At 42.0% G+C, this 25302-nt stretch overlaps 1 protein-coding gene across 2 annotated transcripts in view; it reads left to right on the plus strand.

The window, feature by feature from the left end:
- Positions 1-25302, plus strand: part of ATAD2B (ATPase family AAA domain containing 2B) — a 93312-nt gene that overhangs the window by 56810 nt on the left and 11200 nt on the right. The window contains exons 20-24 of one of the 2 annotated variants that reach the window (XM_081343570.1): positions 140-275; positions 2342-2538; positions 7878-8037; positions 9472-9594; positions 21180-21317. In XM_081343570.1, the coding sequence (XP_081199696.1) occupies positions 140-275; positions 2342-2538; positions 7878-8037; positions 9472-9594; positions 21180-21317 (754 nt within the window). The remainder of the gene's footprint in view (positions 1-139; positions 276-2341; positions 2539-7877; positions 8038-9471; positions 9595-21179; positions 21318-25302) is intronic. The other variant, XM_081343571.1, reaches the window with a different exon arrangement.

Below are 25302 nucleotides of genomic sequence, written 5' to 3' on the forward strand. Positions count from 1 at the left end.
ATAGATTATGAATTGGCAGAATATTTCAATTCTCTACATATGGAATGGTATTCTTCCTGATTGCTGAACCATTAACCATTGGTTACGAAATATCCAGAATATATTTTCAATACTTCTAATTGTCGCTATTTTCCTGTAGGTGAAGTGTATCTTTAAAATTCAGTATGAAGAGGTTTTTTATATTCAAAGACCAAGCAAAGAAGACAGGCGCAAATTTTTCCAAGAACTGGTTCTCAATCAGGCATCAATGCCTCCTCCAAGGAGAAAACACACAGGTAAATTAATGATTTAGAAAATCTGGAATGCATGCCTTTTCCATATGAAAGTCATATGGTTTGTATATTTAAACATTAAAAATAACATCAATAGACAATTATACTACATGGGATTTATAGTCAAATATAATTTGCTAACTCTTCAGTTTTAGCTTTAAGGTTGAATCAGAGGATAGGGGAGAATGACAAAGTTCAAGTCCCAGGTCTGTTCATAATTAGCGGCTAATACACATTGCAGACTTGAGCATAAAAAAACTTAAGTGGCAAAGATTGCAGGTCATGCCAAATTGAACTGTTAACAATTCCAGACTTAATATTTCCAGGCTGGGTAAATTCAGGTGTAGAATGAAATAGCTAATATAAGTCACTATAAATGAGGGTGGAGTGCTGTCTGCTCAGGCAAAATTCTTACTGAATTATATAGTGATAGAACTTGAACTGGCAATGACTAACCAGAAGAATTTTTTTTTTGTATTTCAGTAAAAATATGACCTGCATGAACATTTTATATAATAACTGAAGAGGGGGGAAATTCATTGGTGAGGATAATTAGAAATCAGATTAGACAATCAGTGACTTGTCGGGGCATTGTTGAATTTCCTTATGGAAAGCTGGTAGTGAGTGTTTGAATCTCTCCCTCCCTCTTCTTCCCTTCCCAGATTGCAAGTAAGTTGCTGCTGCTGGGTGCGGGAGAGAGTGAGGGAAAACACGAGGGACCAGGAAGTTGTCAGGGAATATTGAAAATGAGGATCACATGACTGTAGCAGCATGGTGCTGGCACTGAAGCAGCAGCAGCCCAGTAGCACCGAAGCAGCCAGAACTTCCCCAAATTTTATTCCCTTGGGAGTAATGGGTCCTAGCATTCTTTAAGTTAGCCCTCTTGAGGTACTTTCGTTGAAATATGAGGTACATTTTGCCCGGTTAAAGACTATAAACACAAGAGAGTTAGTACCATGTTTCCCTGAAAATACGATCCGGTCCTCCTTCTCCTTCTCCTTCTCCTTCTGCTCCTTCTCCTTCTCCTCCTTCTCCTTCTCCTTCTCCTTCTCCTCCTCCTTCTCCTCCTCCTCCTCCTCCTCCTCCTCCTCCTCCTCCTCCTCCTCCTTCTTCTCCCTTCTCCCTTCTCCCTCTCTCCAAAAGTGGTACCAGGTCTTATTTTGGGGGGATGTCTTTTCCATGGTCTTACCTCACGGCGGCGCCACTGATAGCCCCGCCCAACCAGCCCACTTCTTCTGCAGCCAGTTGCATGCATCGCCCCCCGCCTCCATTTCGCCATAAGGGGCCTTCAGGAAATGCCTCTGAAACTGAGAACCGAGCTCCAGATTGATGCGTGTGGCACCCCAGTGAACAGCTGCCGAAGAAGTGGACCGGCGAGGCAGCTGTCGCCTCGCCTCAAAACTAGGGCTTATTTTCAGGGAAACACGATAGTATATAGACAGTTGGATAGTAGCCCTTGGCATATTTTTTTTCCTATGGGGCTATCTGGCAGACCACTTAAAAAACTAAATGCAAGCATTGGCCTGAAAAATTTGTGTGCCTCCTATTCCCTTTGAAAATGCTTGAGGGGGATTTCTAATCTCACACCGTACGACTCTTAAGCCTGGTCCCAACTCCTTTTGGAATTAAGTGTCACAAATGTGTCTACTGCATAAATCTTTTAAAACAGCCTGGGGAAACTCTAGTCCTCCAATTCTTGAATTTCTGAATTCTTGAATTTCTGAATCCTATTAGCCCCAATCAGCATGGCAGTGATGAAGGAATGCTGGAAACTTGTAGAATATCTGGAGGAGCACAGATTCTCTGTGGTCTATACTCTGTGCAATTTTCCTGGAATTCATTAATATAAATAGCCACGTAGGCGCTTGAAATGCCTGCCATCGTGTTTGGTGTCAACACCTGCTGGATTGAAAGAAGGATGGGTACAATTGCTTACTGTAAAGTTCTACAGTTCAGTGGTTCTTCCGTGATCTACAAAACTGAGATGAGGAGCATAATGGTTTGGGGTTTAGTATATGGAGGTTATAAATCAAAAACCCTACTTTGCCTGACTTCCAGTTTTGTTTTAGCTGTTTCCGATATGGAGGTGCTTCCTCTTGCATTACCACCTCCTAACCGCCAGCTATCAGAGGCAGAAAAGCAGAGAATGGAAGACCAGGAAGAAAACACATTGAGAGAGCTGCGGTTGTTTCTCAGAGATGTTACCAAGAGGCTGGCTACAGACAAGCGCTTTAACATCTTCAGCAAACCGGTGGATATTGAAGAGGTCTTGTTTCAGTAATGTGCAAACAATGAAGTTGACCTACTAGCAATTAATCCAAAAATTACTTCTTACTTATTTTCATAGACAATATCTACATCTAACCTGTTTTGCGCATTTTCAGGGATGGTGGCATAATATTAACTTTCAAAGCCACAGCTATCTTGCTGTAAACATCTGACTAACGCTGCCTAGTTCAGGCTGTGTCTTCCAATAATGTGGCAATAATTTTAATTGGTCACAGAAATAGATGCCTGAAGAAACAATATTGAGCTATTGGAAGTGTCAGAAAAAAAATTAGTGAATTATATTGCCTAATCCAGAAAATTCTGCAAATTGGACATTAATCTCTCCTCTTACCTTTTTCTAGCTAAAGAGAGAATTGAAAAATTAAGGGCTCTAACTGCACCATTTGATCTTATTGACTATTTCTATAATTATTGTATAACAAATTAACAAAAGGATTGGAATTGCCTAGTCAAGTTTAAGCCACTTTAAAACTTTCTGGGCTTTGCGCAGAAAAAGAAAAAAAAATTGTTATGAGGCAAAGCTGTTATATTGTCATTTCTTATAGATAGGGTGTCACTTTTTAGATTAATACTTGTGACATCTACTCATTTTGGTCAACTTCAGAGCTCAATTTTGCACAAATAATTCAAGAAATAAAAATTGTGATGTGCTTAGGAAAAAATGTAATTTCCAGTATGCTAGCATGTATGGGGTTTGATTATTCACGGATAGAGTTGCAAGATCAAGGCTGCAAAAATCCAGATCACCACTAGGTGACAGCATAGTGATACAAGACTGAAAGGGAATTTTGCAGCCCAGATCCCCTAATGACATTTAAGGAGTATCATTTATGTGCTCTTACATGATTTAAACCAGCTTTTCTTATCTTAACATTTTCAGATGTGTTCAATTATAATTTAATATTTCTATCAGCATGAGAATAATCCAACATGTGAGGGTGTTATTTGATCTAAAGCAGGGGTGTCAAACTGCCGGCCCACGGGCTGGACACGTCACAAGGAAACTAGGCCCACCCCATTGCTGGCAATGGGGAAAAAGCTCTGATAGATCGCACTACGTTATGTGATGTTGCGAGTTTGACATGTCTGATCTAAAGGCTGATCTAAAGAAACTGCACTCTGCAAGAATATTACTGGGCTGAATCTTAATTTCTGAAAATTGCAGAAGTTGATACACCTTAGAGCCTAAAATAGATATAAAAAGTCTATATACCCCATTAAAAAGCCAGATTTTTGAGATGTAAAAAAAAATCAGACCAAGATAAATCAATTCAGCTTTTTTTCCAGCCTTTAATATAATCTATCAGTTGTATAATTCAGTTGAAAAATAAACTGAAATCTTTTAGTGGGGAAAATAATAATACAAAACTAGAATAATGTGACTGCATAAGTGTCCTCTTATATGTAGGGATGTGGCTGTGTTCAGAATTAACCAATCACATTCAAACTGATGGTAAATATCAGTCATTTCACTTAAGTGACTCTGTTCAAGCCCATATAAAGCTCAGCTGTTCTAGTAGGACTTTTCTGACATTTACTCAGTTGCCTTTTACAACAAAACCCATGGTCTGCAAAGAGCTTACAAAACATCAAAGGATTTCATTATTGGAAGGTATGTCAGGAGGATATAAAAAAATCAGGCATTGGATGTACCATGGAACACAGAGAAGGCAGTCATTAACAAATGGAAAAAAATATGGCACAACAGTGATATTATCAGGAACTCAATGTCCCTCCAAAATTGATGAAAACTGGTCGAAGAGGCTGCCAAAAGGCCTACAGCAACACTAAAGTTGCTGCAGGAATTTCTGGTGACTACTGGTTGTATATTACATGTGACAACAATCTCCTGTATTCTTCATATATCTGGGCTGTGGGGTAGGGTAGCAAGATGAAAACCTGGTCTTACAAAGAAAAACATCCCAGCCTGGCTACATTTACAAGACATAGATCAAATCTGTCAAAAATGTGGGAAATTGTGTGATGGTGTGATGAAACCAAGGTCAAACTTTTTTCCATCATTGCGAAAAGTATGTTTGGTGCAAAAGCAATACTGCACATCATCAAAAGTATACCATACAGTGAAGCATGGTGGTGCCAGCATTATGCTTGGGGCTGCTTTTCTTCAGCTGGAACTGGGGCTTTTGTCAAGATGGAGGGAATGATGGGACAGTTCCAAATATCAGTCAATTTTGGCCCCAAACCTTCAGGCCTCTGCTGTAATGCTGAAGATAAAGGGGAATTTCACCTTTCAACCAAACCACAACCCTAAGCATTCTTCCAAATCAACAAAAGAATGGCTTCACCAGAAGAAGATCTACATTTTGGAACGGCCCAGTGGGAGCCAGGACCTGAATCTAATTGAAAATCTGTGGGGTGACCTGAAGATGGCTGTGCACAGGAGATGCCCTGTCAATCTGACATATTTGGAGCACTTTTGCAAGAAAGAATGGACAAAAATTCCCGAGGCAAGATATGCCATGCTGATAGGCTAAGGGTGTGCATACTTATGAAACCATGTTATTGTACATTTTTATTATTTTTCCCACTTAAAAGGTTTCAGTTTTTTTCCAGTTGAATTGTACAGCTTATGTTACATTCAAGATAGAAAAAATAGCCCTGCTGACGCAGTGCTTGGAATACAATATTGCAGGCTAACTTAGCCCAAAGTCTGGAGTTCGATTCTCATTGGCTCAGGGTTGACTCAGCCTTCCCTCCTTCCAAGGTTGGTAAAATGAGGACCCATTTTGTTGGCAGCAAGATGCTGACATTGAAACTGCTCAGAGAGTGCTGTAAAGCAGGGATCCCCAACCCCTGGGATATGGCTCACTACCGGGCCATGGCCTGTTTGGAACCGGGCTGTGTGAGCGGCAGGGCAACACGAACATGCACAGCTTGACTTACGCAAGCAGCGGGCTGGTGCACACGGACAACTTGATTTGCTCAAGCAGAGGGCTTGTGTGTGTGGGTGGAACAGTTCCCATCACCACCACCACCAAGCTGCCAAGCCATAAAGGTTGGGGACTGCTGCTGTAAAGCACTATGGGGTGGTATGTAAGTCTAAGTGTTATTGCTATACTGGTCTGATTTATTTTTATTTTGTTTACATCTCAGAAACCTGGCATTTTAACAGAGGTATGTTTTCTTTCTATATCCACTGTACACTTGAATTTGAGGCCTAGTCCTCAGTCTGTGAACCCAGGTATCAGTGAGTTAAATTCATTTGCTCAGAGCACTGTGTTTTAAAATATTGCTTGATGTCTAAAAAAGTCATTGCCATAGATTCAGGGTAAGTTTCCATGTTGAGAGTTCTGGCTGAAATCAAATCAAATAATACCGTTATGTTAGCAGCTAGATGCTTTTCCTTTTATATATTTTTTGTACCTACACAGAGCCATTTTCCATCAAGCATTTTTTTAAGTCATCCAAGTGCTCTTATGAGGCATCCTTTATAAAAAGTTAACTGATTTATTTGAAGCATAATCTTTAAATAAGATAGTTGCAATTGGGAGAATATCAGTACTGAAATTAGGATGACCAAGAAGCAGTATTGTAAAAAGAAAAAAATTATACTAAAATACTTAAAAAGTATTCTAGAATTCCATTGCTATATTTTGCAGCTCTCTACTTAAAAATACATATATTTTTAGTGTAGTGGGTGAAGTTAGAATGACTCATTCTAGAGTGTCTTGGGTTAAAGATTTTGTTTTTGAACCCATCTGCTTTTTGAGAGTCCTTTAGAAGGAATCAAGGAGTCTTGATGTTTGGAACTATGATTGCTGGATCACTCTGTCCTTCTCTCCAATGGGTGAAGACAGAATTTCATTCATACAGTGCACTGAGCATCAGAGATATTTTTAAGCACCGAGCCTTCTTGCTTGAATGGCTTCAAAACCTGAGCCTAATGTCATAAAAAGAAATGGTAGCATTTTAAAGAATGGTGTGTGTTTAAAGGGTTAAATTATTTTTATTAGTAATCATAAAGGAGTTGATAACAGTGTGGAATAGTCATAAATCATAACAGGAATGAATAATTAAAGGGTTGTATACTGCTGTGTGTGTTGAGGCTGACCCAGTTTAGCAAATCTTTTTCTTTTGAATATTATATAACTTAAGAGGAAAAATATTGAGTTTAACATAATAAACTTTACAGTAAAATCCATTCATAGCATATTATTGTCACATGCTCATTTTAAAGAATCTTGTAATCATAAAAAGCACCAATTCTTGCATGTGACAATAATTGGTGCTTTTTATGATTACAAGATTCTTTAAAATGAGCATGAGACATTTTAAGATTAACTATTGAATATTTGTCTTCCATTACACAAGATATTTAATTCTCCTTTTCAAAACAATGGATAAGATTTGGCCCAGATTTGTTAGTATATAATTTTCTTTGGCGAGGATGGAATAAATGGATTAGATCAAGAAGGCATTTTTCAAAGTCAGATTTCTTGTTTTGTTTGTGCTTAGCTTGGTATTTTGCGAGCATTAGATTCTACATCCTTTTAATACTTCTGCACATTATAATTTTTAATTGTGAATATTTCTTTTTGTAATACCTACGTGGCCTCAAATATTGAATCTGCATAGCCCTGTAACAATTGATTTTTACAGCTTTTAAAATATGAGAAATTATATCGTTTCCTTTTCTTTCCTTTTCTTCACTAAAATTTTTAAAGTTATTTAAGTTATGTGTTGGATTAATACTTTGGACACTTTACCTGTAAGCAAGAATTATATTTTAGGAATGTTTACATTTAGGTGTAACTGAGCAACAATATTGGATGTTTGTACAGAGATTCAAAACTGTTGACTTAACTCTCCTACCTCCAAATCAGAGTATATAGTAATGTAGATGGCCAGTAATATGGATGAAATTCCACTTTTCCCCTGATTTTGTAGCATAGCTTTGCCCGACAATATGTAATGTCTATTTTAGACTATTCAACTCTTGTGATTCTGTTTTCAACTATTTGCCAGGTCTTCTAAATACCATAGAAATATATGTGAATGGGCTTCTTAATATTTGTTTGAAGTCTTTTATTCATATGCCATATTTAAAATGAAAATTTGTTTAAAATTACTTGTTTTATACAAAACAAGATGACTTTGGTGCAAGCAGATGTTTAAATTGTGCTGAAAAGTCAGTAAATGAATTTCAGTGAACACAGCAGTATATTGTTTTGATTATAGCAATGCTAGTTGTAGCTTTGATGATTCATGTCTTGAATTAAACATTCTGAAAATGTAAATAAGCTGTTGAATATAAGAGTTATGATAAATCTGTGTCACTTGCATTTTTTATTATAGGTTTCAGATTATCTTGAAGTGATCAAAGAGCCAATGGATCTTTCTACAATAATAAGTAAAATTGATAAGCACAACTATTTAAGTGCAAAGGATTTTCTAACAGACATAGATCTCATCTGCAGCAATGCTTTGGAATATAATCCTGACAAAGATCCTGGAGGTAAGAAAATATTTTTCATTGTTTGCTTAAATATGAAAGAATATTTAACTGTAAAGCAATTGCAGTTTAAATATCTGTGTGGCTTCCTCGTAATATAAATTGTTTGAAAGTTAGCTTTGCCAGAAGTGTGTATTCTGGGATTATTTACTAAAGTATATTGTGTTGTTATTTATGGTTGATAGCATAGTCAGTCAGGTGTTTAGATTGTATGTGGCATTTTTATTCAGCTATATTGAGTCCTTCCAGGACCTGAGATAGGCAGATGTTTCTGATGGTGTTAAACAGACATGTCAAACGTATGGGGACAGTTTTGCCATTGTCGGCAATGGAGTGACGCATCTGGCCCGTGGGCTGGGAGTTTGACACCCCTGGTGTTAAAGGATGGAAGCTGTTCTAAATAAAGCTGCCTTTTGTAATTAAGTGATGGTGATTTTGTCATTGTGGATGGTGTGTGTTCAAGTGGTGCCTGAGCTATTTTGTGATTATAGCCAAGGCACCTATTATTATTGAACTATTTTTGTTTCTTTTGCCACAATCATTCTATTTCTATCTTTGTATTTTGTTATTTTCTCCAGTTATTTCCTGTCAGTCTAATTACATTTATGTTTATATATTGTGTAAAGGCCTTCAAAAAATGAGAGTGTATAAAATTTCCTGCCCTGTTGGAAGAATTCTGGCGTTTTAATAGGTTTACGGGGAAGAGAAAGAAATTAATTGTATAAGTATCATTTAAAGTTAATTGCCTATAAAATAAGTTACCTAGTTTTAAAAATTGATTGATTCCTATCTGCAAATGCCATTTGGTCTTTTTTTTTACAGTTTGTCTTGCACACATTACCAACAAATACACTCCCAATATCCTTTCCGCAGTAATAGACAAATAGGAGAAAGAAAGGCTAGCAATGGGGTGAGTGGAAGGGAGGGGGGTGTAGATTATGCGTGAAGGGGAAGAAAGAGGAATGGGAGAAGGCCAGAACAAGACATGAGGGAAGGGGAAGGCATGAAATGATAGACAAGTAGTAATGAGGTTAAGTTCACCAGGCCAACCATTAGTTGCAAGCAGCAACTGATTGTTAGACTAATCTTCAGAGGGATCCCTCATTTTTAGCTTCAGTTTTACAGCCAGCAAAGCATCTTGCTCATTTTCTGTTTTCTTCTGTCTTTGAAATGGTACCCCTCTTTAAGTTATGTTATGTATGGGGGGAAAGTTAAGTTGTCTTTCTATTTACATTATGTTTGCTATTCAACTCCTGCTGGAAATATGATTTCTTTAATCAGTATTAATTCCAGTTTGATGTAAATGTATCATTTTTTTCTATATACGTCTCTCCAGGCATTCCTAGGGCAAAAATTATTAGAAAAAATTAAAATCAACAGAAAATGTCTTTGTGGTGTGTTATGATACTATAAAGTTGTATTGTACTCATTTTATAGATAAAATTATTAGACACAGAGCCTGTACTCTGAAGGATACTGCACATGCTATCATTGCTGCTGAGCTGGACCCAGAATTCAATAAAATGTGTGAAGAAATTAAGGAAGCAAGAAAAAAAAGAGGTATTGTAATTCTGTTTTTATTTTTATAAATGTCATTGAATTCTTAATAGACTGTCTCTAATGAACCTATCGTCAGAAGAAAGAATTTTTGAACTGAACTGTTTTCTAATTTACATTATTTTGATTTGGAGAGTGGATCCCTTAAGTCCAGTTTGTAAATTTAATACTGTTTGTATGATCCCCAGTTCTCAGATGTTAGTGAAATATTCATCAATACCCACTATAAGAAAAGTTTATATGTACAACAAGGTGTATTATTCATCCTTCTCACTGGTTCCTTCCTTTGAAAAAGGATACATGGATTTTTAGTGAGCCAAAGTCATCAGACAGAATATTTGTAGTACTAATTATTTGTAGTAAAACTTGATGAGGTTTGTACAAGTCTCTGCTGGAAGACTAAGCAAATGAATAATCCATGCTTATTTCAGATGCTACCTTAAATAATGGTTTTAGAATACATAAACCAGCTTGTTAGTTGAATATTTAAATTCATATAACTCCAACATGCAGAAAAAAATTGTCTCAGGAAATGCTATTTGGAAAACACAAAAATGAGATGTATCTTTTTGGAATAAGAAATCTGAAGAGTGCCGTTACATTGTACAACTCAAGCATTTAAGTGGAGTATTTTTTTTATATGTTTGTAGGCATTTTTGCAGTTTTATATTTTTGTTCCACAGATGCGTTTATAGATCCAGTTTAAGAACAGATTTTTTTTAGCTTCTTCCTAAATGGCTTTTGCAAGACCAGTTGTAATTATATCTGTTTAACTGATAATGTATTTGAATAGATTCTGAAACTATGGTAAGCTTTAGCTTTTTGTGTAGTCCTAATCTTTGATAGCTATGAATATATTTATCTGATCAGGTCAGCTGGCTACTGCCCTCCACTCCACAGACCTTTCCGGTGACGGTTCCTTTTTGAAGTATAGTGTGTTCTCTGCCCTTGCTGCCTTCACTAATCAGAGAGACAAACATAAAATAACCCGAAGCTTGTTTTAGTTTTGTTCCTTTGGTTCACAGCAGGTAGCGCTACAGGCAAATGGCATAATAATTGTTACACAAGCTAAGCGGCTGCAAGAAGAGCCTCAAAGAATTTTAAAATCAGCTAGCAATGGCCATTGAGGGCTTATAGAGAAGAGGAGACTGGTGAGATCAGTCTCATTCATCATTGAACATACACCATGTTTGTTGTATCAACTGAACAACATTTAAACTTTAGGTCATTTAACATACCATGGGGTAATATCCAAGATCCTTCAGCAGAATATGGTGGGTGGAATATATTTTTGCTACATCTTTCCCCCTGTGTCCTCAGACACCTCTCCAAGGAAAAGCCAAACATTCAAAGTCAAAACAGAATATACAGTAATGGATAATTGCATGGAAGATCTTCTGTGAAGGAACCACTTACAAAATTTTTTTTTTAACCACACAATCTCAGTTCACGGAGCTGTATGCTCCATTTCTCTTCAGCACAGACCCCTGCCACGTGGGGTCACTGCAAGAAGCATGGGACAGAAGAATACATTTCTGTTCCTCTTCTGCTTGTAGGTATTGACTCCTATTTGTTAGATAGCACCCAGTGTTCGAGTCTGTCCAGATCCTCCTGTATCTTAAGCCTATTTTCTGGAGTGTTGGCTATTCCTGTCAGCTTGGTATCGTCTGCAAATTTGATGAGTTCCCCATCTATCCCCTCATCCAAATCATTGAAGATGTTGATGTTGTGACTCAGGGCCAGCCTGTGGGTCCGACAGCCGGCTCTGATGTATCGGATGACTCTGAGGGGGAGGAGGGAAACGAACCGGCTGATGATGGTTTGGAGGAGGGAAACGAACCGGCTGATGATGGTTTGGAGGCTTTGCAGAGTCCTCAGCCGGGGACCTCTTCTCAGCTGCGTGAGCCCGAGAGTGCGGAGGAAGATGACCCACAGCTGGCCCTGTTCAAGGACGCCCGACGCAGGAGGCAGTCAAGCAGGAACAAACAAAGAAAGGCTGCAGGACTCCTCGGGAGGAGGCACAGGGAGACCACGCCCTGAGCTCTCTATAAAAGGAGTGTTTGGGGAGGGGCTGGTTGCTGAAAGCAACTTTTCCGCTTGAGAAGACAAGCTCTAGTGTTTTTGTTAACTGCGTAATTAAATCTTGGCAGAAGCCTTTTAGCCTTGGACGCTTTCCAGTCTCTTCTTTTTGAATAGGGGTTGCGAGAAGAGGGCTGGTTCAGAACAGTTTGCTTTCAGCCACCCACCCCTTATTACTTCGATGGAGCAGCTTCTTGCCGAGAATGCCCAGCTCAACCAGCAACTCACCTTGCTGGCCACTCAGGTGGCACAACTGCAGGCTCAGGTACATGCTGCCCCCCCACCCAGGAGGAAATGTCAGATAGCTATGCCGGATAAATTTGCTGGTAAACCAGAACTGTTTCCTGCCTTTCTGGGACAATGCCAGCTTTATATCAGCGTGAGAGCAGCTGATTTCCCCACTGACCGAGATAAGGTGGGATTCGTGTTGAGCCTTCTGTCGGGAGATGCAGCTCGTTGGGGCACGCCTCTGTTGGCACAGCCTAGCCCTTTGTTGGATAACTTTGGGGGGTTTTGTGACCATATGCGCCTCATGTACGAGGACCCGATTAAGGCGCAGACTGCCACCCGACGCCTGAAAGCTTTGAGGCAGGGTCAGCGCCCTCTACAGGCCTATATCAGCGATTTCCGGCTGCTTAGCCAGGATTCCGCCTGGAATGAGGCTGCGCTCGTGGATGCCTTTCAGGATGGCTTGTCAGAGGAGATGTTGGATGAGCTGGCCCGCGTGGACATTCCCTCAGACCTGAATGGGCTGATCCATCTTTGTCTGCGGATCGATGCCCGGCTGCAGCAGCGTAAGAGTCGCCGTGCCACCCCACAGACCCCTGCCGCCCCTGTTGTGCGTGAGCCCCCAGTCCAGAGGGAGGAGCCAATGGAGCTGGGTGCCGCCAGGTCCCGTCTATCGGTGACGGAAATGGACAGACGACGATCGGAGGGGTTGTGTTTTTACTGTGGGGACCCTGGACATTTGGCTGCTTCTTGCCCGAAGAAGCGTCAGCGGGCGTCAGTGACCAAGCCGGCCCTGAGAAAGTCCCCTGCTTTGCTGTCGGGAAACGGCCCGAGCCCGATCTAGACGGTGTGAAAGATCGGGCGAACCACAACGGCCACGCCGAGCGACGCCGTTCCGACGGTGCCTGTGAACCTCCACGGCATTTGATTTTGGAGGCACGACTGATCCTTCCTGGCAAGCCAGAGGGGATTCCGGTCCATGCCTTAATTGACTCTGGGGCTACCACTAACTTTATGGATTCGGCCTTTGTGGCCAAATGGGCTGTTCCCCAGTGTCCAGTGGATCCGCCCATGCTTGTGGAGACCATCGATGGTCGAGTGCTCCTGTCCGGGCCTATTACGGCCGCCACGCAACCCGTGTGTATGGCCATCAGTACCCATGTGGAGGCCATTCAGTTCTACGTCACTTCGGAACTGCACTTCCCCGTGGTCTTGGGACTGGCGTGGCTCCGGGCGCATGATCCACAGATCTATTGGTCTCAGAACTTGGTCACCTTCCCAAGTTTGCAGTGCGTGGACCACACCCGCCATATCTGTGCCGGCCAGGTGGAGGGTTCCCCAGGGGTTTCCTTGCCTCCCGAACTGTCCGACTTTGCTGACGTGTTCAGTGAGTCAGAGGCGGACCAATTACCCCCGCACAGGCCCTACGACTGCTCCATTGACCTAGTCCCTGATGCGCCTCTCCCAGTGGGGCGTTTGTACTCCATGTCGGAGCCCGAGTTGGCTTCATTGCGGGACTTCCTGACAAAGAACTTGGCTCGTGGTTTCATCCGGCCCTCGTCCTCGCCAGTGTCTGCGCCCGTGCTCTTCGTCAAAAAGAAGTCGGGCGAGTTACGACTTTGCTGTGACTACCGGAAACTCAATGCCATCACGGTGCGTAACCGCTACCCGCTGCCCCTCATCCCCGAGCTCTTGGACCGACTCCGGGAGGCTAAGATCTTCACGAAACTGGACCTGCGTGGAGCTTACAACCTCGTCAGGGTTCGGCCGGGTGATGAGTGGAAGACGGCGTTTGGTACTCGCTATGGACATTTCGAGTACACGGTGATGCCGTTTGGCCTGACCAACGCCCCCGCTGTGTTTCAGCATTTTATGAACGACATCTTTCGGGATCTGTTGGACCAGTTTGTTGTGATTTACCTGGACGACATCCTGATTTACTCCCCGTCGCGTGAAGCGCATCATCAGCATCTCCGTCAGGTCCTGCAGCGCCTCCGGAAACATCGGCTGTTTGCCAAGTTGGAGAAGTGCCAGTTCTACCAGGTGACCATTGATTTCTTGGGCCACCGCATTTCTCCTGAGGGCATCGCCATGGAACCGAGTAAAGTTGAGTCGTTGCAGAGTTGGCAACCCCCGCGTCGCGTGAAGGATGTTCAGCGACTTCTTGGATTTGCCAACTACTATCGGACATTCATCCCTGGCTTTGCTGCCTTGACAGCCCCCCTCACCCGGCTCCTGCAGAAGAAGACTCGGTTCCAGTGGAACGCCCCCGAACAACAGGCGTTCCAAGCTTTGAAGGACGCCTTCATGAAGGAGCCCATCTTGAAGCATCCTGACCCGCAACGGCCGTTTGTCGTGGAGGCGGACGCCTCCGACATTGCCATTGGGGCCGTGTTACTCCAGGCAGCGACGCCCAACGGTACCCTTTTCCCTTGCGCGTATCACTCTCGGAAATTGAACCCCTCGGAGCGCAACTATACCATCTGGGAGAAGGAGCTGCTGGCCATCAAGGCAGCGTTCGAGGCTTGGAGGCATCATCTGGAGGGGGCGCGGCATCAGATCGAGGTCCGGACGGACCACAAGAATCTGGAAAGCCTGCAGACCGCTCGGAATTTGAACCAACGCCAGATCCGGTGGTCCCTCTTCTTTGCGAGGTTTGACTTCCGGGTGCGGTACATACCAAGCGGGCACAACCAGAGAGCGGATGCTCTGTCCAGGAAGCCCGAGTACACCCGAGTGGAAGACAAGCTTCCGCCCAGGACAGTGATCCCCGTCGAGTCTTTTGCTGCGGTGCGGGAGCCGGTGGATATACGGGCTCGGATCCGGGAGGCGCAGCAGCAGGAGGCGTGGGTGGCTCAGCGGAAGGAAGAGGTGGGGCCAGATTCGCCTTGGTCGGTCACGGATGGACTCCTGTATTATCGTGACCGGCTCTATGTTCCAGGAGGGCCACTCAGGGGACTCGTCCTCAGCCAATGTCATGATAACCCGGCTGCGGGGCATTTTGGCCTGTTCAAGACTCTGAACCTGGTCTCCCGTACCTTCTGGTGGCCCCGAGTCCGACACGATGTCCAGTCTTATGTCACCTCCTGCGTCCCATACAGGCAGGCCAAGTCAGCGACAGGGGCCCCGCCTGGTTTACTGCAGCCTTTGCCAACGCCCAAGAGACCCTGGGGGGCTGTGTCCATGGACTTTCTGACGGATCTACCCCCATCCTCCGGCTTCACGACAGTGTTTGTGGTGGTGGACATGTTGACCAAGATGGCGCACTTCATCCCCTGTCGCGGCTTACCGTCAGCTCGCGCCACTAGTCGCATGTTCATCCAACAGGTGTTCCGGCTGCACGGCCTTCCCGATAGAGTCGTCTCCGATAGGGGGGCCCAGTTTACAGCCCGCTTCTGGCAGGAGTTGATGCGGGCGTTGGACATTAAGGTTTGCCTCTCGTCCGCGCATCATCCTCAGACCGACGGGGGTACCGAGAAGGTCATCGGCATCTTAGAGCAGTATCTGCGCTGCTACGTTAACCTGCAGCAGGACAATTGGGTGGACTATTTGGCCATAGCCGAGTTTGCCTTTAACAACTCGCAGCACACCTCCACGCAGATGACACCGTTCTTGGCCAACGTGGGTTATCACCCCCGGTTTTTCCCCCTTTCTCCCGTGGACTCACCGGAGCCGGCAGCGAACGAATTCATGGCGGAGTTACAGGCAATCCATCGGTTGGTGCGACGGCAGCTGGAGAAGGCCAAGGCCGACTACAAGAGGTTCGCCGATCGGTCGAGAAGGGATACGCCTCCACTATCGGTGGGGGATCGGGTCTGGCTGTCCACCAGGAACCTGCCATCCACTCGGCCGGCGAGGAAGCTGGATCACCGTTACCTTGGACCGTTCCCAGTCGAGGCCGTCATCAACCCGGTCGCCTATCGTTTAACTCTGCCACGTTCCCTGCGCGTGCACCCCGTCTTCCATCGGTCCTTGCTGGTCCCCGAACAACCGGCCTGTCCACTTCGCCAGGCGGAACCTCCACCATCAGGAACTCGTGATGGAGGCAGCACCCCCGAGTACGAGGTCGCCAGCATCAGGGATTCCCGCTGGCTGAAAGGTCGCTTCCAGTACCTGATCGAGTGGAAAGGGTACGGGCCGGAGGACTTCACATGGGAAGACGCGACCGCCGTTCATGCCCCTGCATTGGTGACTGCTTTTCACGAACAGTTTCCATCCCGACCGCATCCGGATCGGCAGCCCCGGGGGAAGGGCCCTGCGGTGCGGGATAGTGTTGTGACTCAGGGCCAGCCTGTGGGTCCGACAGCCGGCTCTGATGTATCGGATGACTCTGAGGGGGAGGAGGGAAACGAACCGGCTGATGATGGTTTGGAGGAGGGAAACGAACCGGCTGATGATGGTTTGGAGGCTTTGCAGAGTCCTCAGCCGGGGACCTCTTCTCAGCTGCGTGAGCCCGAGAGTGCGGAGGAAGATGACCCACAGCTGGCCCTGTTCAAGGACGCCCGACGCAGGAGGCAGTCAAGCAGGAACAAACAAAGAAAGGCTGCAGGACTCCTCGGGAGGAGGCACAGGGAGACCACGCCCTGAGCTCTCTATAAAAGGAGTGTTTGGGGAGGGGCTGGTTGCTGAAAGCAACTTTTCCGCTTGAGAAGACAAGCTCTAGTGTTTTTGTTAACTGCGTAATTAAATCTTGGCAGAAGCCTTTTAGCCTTGGACGCTTTCCAGTCTCTTCTTTTTGAATAGGGGTTGCGAGAAGAGGGCTGGTTCAGAACAGTTGAAGAGCACTGGGCCCAGAACAGAGCCTGGGGCATTTCACTATACACTTCCCTCCATGTAGATGCAGTTCCATTGAGGACCACAGGCTGATTACGGCCAGTCAGCCAGCTACGAATCCATCTGATGGTGATGCTGTCTAATCCACATTTTTCTATCTTATCAAGTAGTAGGTTATGGTCTACTTTATCAAATGCCTTACTGAAGTCCAAGTAAATTGTATCTGCAGCATTCCTCTGGTCCACTAATTTTGTCACCTGATCAAAGAATGCAATAAGATTTGTCTGGCGTGATCTGTTTTTCACAAACCCATGTTGGCTTTTGGTAATGACTTTGCCTCAAGGTGTTCACTGATTCGTTGCTTGATTATCTTTTCCAGAATATTCCCAGGTATTGAGGTCAGGCTGATAAGTCTGTAGTTTCCTGGATCCATTTTTCCCCTTTTTTTGAAAATGGGAACTACACCAGCTTTTTCCAGTCCTGTGATAGTTCCCCAGTGCTCCAGGATCTTTGAAAGATATAGTTCAGTGATTCTGAAATCACATCTGCCAATTCCTTCAGAACCTTGGGGTGTAATCCATCTGGTCCTGGTGATGGGTTCAAATCAAAGAAATAGTACAGAGAAGAGCAACAAAGATGATTGGGGGACTGGAGACTAAAACATAAAGAACAGTTGCTGGAATTGAATATGTCTAGTTTAAAGAAGAGAAGAAGCTATTCTCCAAAGCACCTGAAGGCAGGATGAGAAGCAACAGATGGAAACTAATCAAGGAGAGAAGCAACCTAGAACTAAGGAGAAACTTCCTGACAGTTAGAACAATTAACCAGTGGAACAACCTGCCTCCAGAGGTGGTGAATGCTCCAACACTGGAGGTTTTTAAGAAGAGACTGGACAGCCATTTGTCTGAAATGGTATAGGGTTTCCTGCCTGAGCAGGAGGCTGGACTAGAAGACCTCCAAGGTCCCTTTCAACTCTATTATTATATTATAATCATCATCATCATCTTTAAATGTGTAATCATAGCAAGCTATTAATAGTTTGCCATATTTAATTATTAATTACAAATAGTATATTTGTAAACATTCTAGCTGTTTTCTATGATACAGGCAATGTAAAATCTGTTATTTTTGCAGGAGAACAGAGATCATTTTATTAATTTTAAAAAGAACACTGGAAGCATTTTAAAAATTTTGTAATTCATATAACAGTGCTAGAATTTTTAGGTAAAATAATGAATAATAGTATAATTAATGCAGTATGTCATCATCAAAACAGATTATTGATCTGAAATTTTTAGGATTATATGTATGAGAAAATCCTGCATCTAGTGATACCTATGTATGTGAAATAATTGCAGGTAGTCCTTGGCTTATGACAATTTGTTCAGCAACTTTCAGAGTTACTGCAGTTCTGAATGAAGGGATTTATGATGGGTCTCTGACATTACAGTTGTTGTACCACCCCCAGCTGTTAAATGTGATCAAAATTCAGGTATTGGCAGCCTGCCCACACTTACGATTCCTGGAACACTTCAGTTCCCCCTATCTGTCTGACTTCTTCCCCAGCTATGGCCTTTTGGCCCCCTGAACTCTGCGGCCCTTGATGCCCTAGCTGATCTTTGCCATCTTCATGCCCCACTGTTAACCAAGTATTAAATTTTTAACCCCTTCAGAAAGAGTCTGAGGGCTAGTTTTCTGTTAATCTTTTTAAGCTATTTTTTCAGAACTTAAACAAATTTCTTTTGTATATGCAATAAGTAAAGCTTTTGTTTGTTACTTCTAGTAAAATTCTTCAACACCTTAACAGAGCCCTTTTGTATATCCAGTAAGAAAAAGTTATCCAGGTCATTTTCCTGATTCAATGATTATTCTCCTTTATGAAATAAGTAATCAACAGTATCATTTGTATGTCCATATCTTTCTCTATACCCTACTCATTGCTTATATTTAAGTCCCTCTTCCTAATAATTTCAAAATAACCCATTACAGCTTGTTCCTGTTCTGTAACTTCATTACAACATGCTCTGTCTGTTTTATCAAGATGTTTGGCAGACCAGTATTTAAAAATTTATGCTCCATTCTTTTCTTGATTCTCTAGCTCCCTCTAAGGCCAAACATGTCGGTTCCCTTTTCATAGAAAGACCCAAAGCAATTGTCATTTCCCATAGGAAAATTTATTTTAATTAATTCAAAGCTATAATTCCAAATCCATTTGGAACCCCTAATCCTTTGCTAGCTTTCTAAAATCCTTATTCCAAGCACCCTTTTTCTGCATAATCAAAAAAATATATTTCCAAAACTTTTAAAATCAAACTTACATCATTTTCTTCTAACAAGAAGGACATTTACCCGATGAATATAGTAAAACCTTGCTGATCTGAAGGGTCTTAATCTTTCCAGTACAATTTAAAAAAAAAAACACAAAATCCAAGTGATTAAGGAACAAGGCTTAATCAATATTAACGTCCAATAAAAGATTGCATTACAAATGTGAGTTGGATGGAATCCCAATTCTCGGCCCTGAATTTTATAAGCCAACTGCAAAATGGCACTTCCTCTGGTCTACTCACAAGAACCTGCTATCTGGAGGGAACTCTCTCCTTCCTCCAGGGAGATTTTGCCAGCCTGGATCCAGCACCCCATTGCGATTCTTTTCATAAATGTGGTCCAATTATCAGCTTGCTATTGCGAGTCTTCTAGAAGTCTTTCTCTTCCTGTCCTGAGTTCATGGTTTCAGATTTTTGCTCCATAATCCTTATGGGTAATCTGAACATGTTTCTCATCATCACTCTTGATTGACATTCCCTAAAATTGTAATAGCAATCCTCCTGAGATGGGGGTGATTGTGAGAAAAGAGCTATAAAACACTCTGCAACCTATTGATGCTACAGGAGTCCTAATTAAAATAAATGTATAGTGTCCTTTGCTGGAGCTGTAATGGTCTTTTATTGACCAATAATCCACAAAAAGTACTTGTGTACATCCTTTGGTAAAACATTAAATAGCAGCATATATGGTGTAAGAAAAACATTGAATTGAAAGTACATTAAATTAAGATCTGTTGAAATCATGGGAATTTAAATTAGTCATGACTAACTTGTCCTATTGATTTCCAAGAATTAAAGCATAATTAGTTCACTTCCTGGAGAAGCTAAACAACTTTGAGCATAATTTATTGTCAAAGTGAAATAGTATTTGAACCTTAATGGTGCCTTAACAAGTAGCATAGTTTCGTCCACTTTTCTCTTAAGGTTCCCCCGCACATGCGTGCTAGTCGTTTCTGACTCTAGGGGCTGGTGCTCATCTCCGTTTCAAAGCCGAAGAGCCAGCGCTTGTCCAAGGATGTCTCTGTGGTCATGTGGCCGGCATGACTAGATGGCAAAGGCGCATGGAACACTGTTACCTTCCCACCGTAGTGGTCCCTATTTTTCTACTTGCATTTTTACGTGCTTTCGAACTGCTAGGTTGGCAGAAGCTGGGACGAGTAACAGGCGCTCACTCTGCTACGCGGCACTCGGGATTCGACCCGCCAAACTGCCGACCTTCTGATCGACAAGCTCAGCGTCCTAACACACTGAGCCACCGTGTCCCTTTTCTCTTTAAGCCAGTAATAACACCTGTCATAGAACTTAACTCATAGGACTTTAGAATTACAGCACAGAAATTAAGCTATAAATCATATAGCTAGAAATAAACATTTACTCTGAAATGATTGGATTATCTTGTACAAATCATCCCATTCTCAGTTTAATCCTCGTGTCCAATATGGGGTTAATATTTTATCCTTGACATTGTAGAATGGATTATAGCACAGTTATAGGATGAGGAGAGGTATGTTGTGGGCCGCATCAGCCATGGAGTGTTGTTGGGCAGGACCCAGGAACACTGCTTTTCTCTTGTAGCCTCTACCCTGGAGAACATCATTTTCCTTGAAAAGAAAAGGAAGGCTTGCCCTCAAGCCTTCTCGCCTGCAGAAGGCCCTTAAAAATTGTTTTTGTCAGCTAGTTTTGGGATCCCTGATAGGATGGAGCCTGCTAGGTGGCTATTGGACAATTAATGCAATACACTGTGTATGTTTTGCTGCCATGATTTTTTTAGTTGCTTTTGTTTTGTTTTTATTTTTTTAATTTAAATTGATTGTTTTAATGGTTATATATGTGTGTATTGATTATTCTTATGTATGCTGCCTGTGAAATGAGCGTAATAAATAAATAAATTAACCGCCCACTATCCTTTGGATATTAAACTTTGTGCATAAGCCCAATGGGTGTTCTTTAAAACAGTTTTTAGATAGGTTTGAAGTTATATACATCTGATGCTTGCATTTGTTGGGGAAAAGTAAACTTCCTTGATGTAAATATTTTGTGTAAATCTGTGTTAAGGTAAACACAATTAACTGTTGTGTGGTTTTTAATATAGTATTCCAGCAGATTTCCAAAACTTGGCTGGTTAATGCTGCTTGGATTATTCAAATGTGCTTACCTTCTGTGTTTACCTTCTGTGCACAGGCTTATCAGTTGTAACAGAGCAAACAAATGCTCATGGTTCCACTGTGCAAAAAACAGAAATTAGAACAGAAGACGCATTCCTGAACCGGCAAAAAAATGCAATGACAGTTTGGCACAATTCTTCAAACAAATGTGCATGTGAGTATTTCAGATTATTTTGTGTGGCCAGAAGAGACTGTCTGAGCATGTAACGTGAAAGATTTGTGGCGCTATTCCTGAACATAGCTGGAGTCTGAGTTCCCCTGGCCCTCTTTTTCAACCATCCAGGTGCCTTCCCCTGCCCATTGTTGTAGCTGCCAGTCCACTCTGATCCCTCGCTCAGGCACCTCCACTTGCGTGGGTCAGCAGGACTCTGCTGTCTTGTCATTCCAGCCGATCCCTTGTGCAGAGTCTCCTCCCAGCAGGCCGGTCGTGTGGTGGGGGTGGGGTTAGATGGCCGGTTGGTCAGCCCTTCTTCCTCACTCCCCGTGGTCTCTCTCTCCACTGCCTCTGCTCCTTCGTTAATTCCCTTCCTTTCTCAATCTCTCCCTTTCCCCTTCCTGGAGAAAGGAGGTTTCTTTCTCTACCTTTTCCTCAACCTATCCTCAAGCAACGCTCTCCCCCCCCCCCCGTCCTTCACTTAGTGGGGTGGAGGCCAAGTGAGCCAGTAGGCCCTGCTTCCTTTCTCTCCCTTGTCCCTCAGGCCTGTCCTCCCAAAGAGACTCACCTCTCCCTCTTGCCTTCTCTCTCTAACTCTTGCTCTCCTCCCCTTTCTTACCAAAATCTCCTTTTCCTTCCCTCTTCACTCGCTGGGGTCGAGGCCAGATCAGCCTGTAGGCCCTGTTTTCCTTCTCTCTCTCTCTCTTCCCTCAGGCCTATTTCCCCCTAAAGAGACTCACCTCTCCCTATTGCCTCTCTCTCTCCCTTGCTGTCTCCCTTTTCCCACCAAAACCACCACCTTTCATTCCCTTTTCTCTCTTCCCCCAGGCTACAGATTCTTGGCTGTTTCTCCCTCTGCTTTCTTTTTCACCACTATTTCTGTCTCTGCCTCTTCTTAGATTGTTTTGGCAATAAGTTTTATTAGCCTTTTAAAACCTTAATTGAATATGTAGTCTCATGTAAATGGAAGAGATCAATTTTCAACCATACTGTATGAATATATTAAAAGAGATGAAAGAGCTTTTAATTGAGAGGGCTTTCCCAGTTTTGGACCAGTTTTGTATGCTAGATTTTTAAAAAAATATTATTTAGTCAGCATACCGTTATTACTCTGATTGCAATTTCTTAAGTTTCATTTTGGTTCGCATGCATAGAGGTAGTCCTTGATTTACAACCATTACTTTAGCAACCATCCAAAGTTACAACAGCCCTGAAACAAGTGACTTCTGACTGGCCCTTGCACTTAGGACTGTCACAGCATCCCCATGGCCATATTATGATCAGAATTTGGGTGTTTGACAACTGGTATGTATTTATGACAGTTGTAGAGTTCTGGGCTCATGAGATCACAATTTGCGACCTTACCAGTAGCACCATATGTAAACATAATAAGATCAAGAAATAAATCACCACATTGCAGAGAAATCAAGAACTTGAATGCATCCTCTCAGATGTTTTGCTCTATCAAGTGTGAACGGAAAGGAACGTTGTTAGCTTTAGACACCCGAGTTCCTTTTGATACCATTGGAAACTAAATTGCTATATTTTACCTGTTCATGCAAGTTTGATTATCATGTATTTGTCTCCTCTCTGTAATTAACAGTTTTTTTAAACATCTGGCTCAGTTTCTAGAAAACTAGGAAAATAAACTGGGGGGGGAAAAAGGATTGGCCTCATAAAAAACCCAAGGCGCATTAGAATGTTATCGTGGGGAGTAGATGATGTTTTTTTCCCCCCATTATTGGAGCTTACGGATAGAATTGCTCAAACTAAATGTGTTAAGCCCAAAAGAAACTTTTGGACTTTTAGTCTGTTTATGAAAAATCTGTTTAAAAAGTAAAAAAAAAAAATCTACCATTTTGCCACCATATTTTAGCTGTATCAGGTAGATGGAGTCTGAAGGTTGCTTGGGGACCATAGGCTTTGAAGAAACACTATATAGGTTTTTTGTATGTTTTCATCTTTAAATAAAGAAATTCGAGTTCTACTTATTTTCTCATTTCAATAGGGAAATTGCAATGTGATTGGGAGGAAATTAATACAGGATCCAATCTTGAGTCGCTGGGGCCAAAGGTTTATTCTTCTGAGCTTTCAAGCTCAGGCTGTTAGCCCATCATCAGGAAACTTCTCTCTCTCTCTCTCTCTCTCTCCAGAATGTGTGCCCTGGGCTGTCCTTACACATTGCATTTGCTTGGTTGCCGGTTGTGGCTTTTAGTTGTTAATTGAAGGCTGGATGGATGGCTATTAAGTCGTTAATTGTTGTTTCCTTGTGCCACAGCACAAGTTAACACACACGCATAGACACAGACATATTTCCTTGCTTATATTCGAGAAAAATATTGGTGTTTTCACCCAGCACTGGGTGAAATGCACATTTTGTATTTTGGGAACTAAAACATATTTCAAATACAACTATACTAAATATAAATTTTACTTAAGTCATAGAACCTAGGTTGTTGCATAATATTGCCAGTAGATGGTGTCAAAAGCACATTACTTTGCATTTTTGATGTTGCTATTTAATTATTTAGCTCACTTGCCCAATTCTAGGTTATATCTGATGGTGAATTGTGACTTGAGCATGTAATATTGGTGAAACCTCATGGACAGCTATTTTGCCTTAAGGCTTGAGAATTATTCTTGCCCAAAGAAAATATTCTATTTTCAGAAATATCCTCTGTAAACGATGTCTTTCAGATATTTCAATTATGTACAGCCTGGCCCACCTGGAAGGACAAAGTTCTAAAACTGTGCTCCCTAAATATTAGAAATAGGTGCCCTTTCTTTTTTCTTTCTTTTTTTTGTTAATATTGCCAGCCCAGTTTCACATCAGAAATGTAGTTTGTTCTTTGCAGATGACAACCAGTATTCTCAAGATACAAAATTATTTTGTCTTTCTGAGCTGGCCCAACAGAATGCACTTCATGTCTTCTCTTTTGTTGCATTGCTTAAATTGCTAGTACTGACTTTAATGAGATGTTGTGGCTTATTGAAGAATATATAATTTACATATAGAAAGGTTTGAGTTCAGCTTCTCATATCAGAATGGTAATTTCTTGAAATTCTGAAGAAGTAGGATGAAGATCATTGGTTTTAGAGAGTTTCCTAATTGGACTTCCATGTGATAGTGACAGTAGTCACAATTATACTTGTAGGAGATTCATTCTAATTTAAACTCTCAAATTCTGTAATATCTTTGAATCTTACTTTATAAATTAGAAATTGGTTTGGTTATTTGATCTCTGTTAATGGCTTCTTTTTCTCTGAAGAAAAGCTCTTTTAAGTTTCAAATTACTTCTCCACCCACATCTCAAGATGGAATTCTTAAATAGAATCATGCAGACAGGATAATGCTCTGTAAGGTATCAGAGGTTGAAAACTTATCCTCTTTTGCTACATACAAAACATTTTTCTGTTAAATTTATAAAAGCCTATAGTTGCTTTAAAACAGAGAACATGGCTGTGAAGATACTGAATGTTGACAAGAGTTAATCCATTTTTAATTACACTATTACATTTTTGGTAATATTTTTATTGAAAAGTTTTACAATACATTTTAAGCATATACTCCTTCCCTCCCCCTCCCCCCCACATCCCCTCCTTCCCCCCCTCCCCCCACTTCCCAGAGCTGAATACAGGGTATTGCCTCTAACAAACTTAAGCTAAAATATGCTAACCAATTATAAATACACTTTAAATCCTATCGCACTTTAACTCCCCTTAAACATAAGTAAATAATAATACATCTTATAATTCTAATATTCATTCATATGCTAGATGAAATTTTTTAGTCCCATATTTATTCTGAATATAATCAATCCATCTTCTCCAATCCGAGATATATCTCTGTTGCGATTGTTCTTTCAAATATGCCAAAATTTTTGCCATTTCTGCCAAGTTTGAAACTTTTAGAGTCCACTCTTCTATAGTAGGCAGTTCCTCCTTCTTCCAATATTGCGAAACCAAAAGTCTTGCTGCCGTTATT

Source organism: Vipera berus, assembly GCF_964194415.1.
Source record: "Vipera berus genome assembly, chromosome: 1".
Classification (NCBI taxonomy): domain Eukaryota; kingdom Metazoa; phylum Chordata; class Lepidosauria; order Squamata; family Viperidae; genus Vipera; species Vipera berus.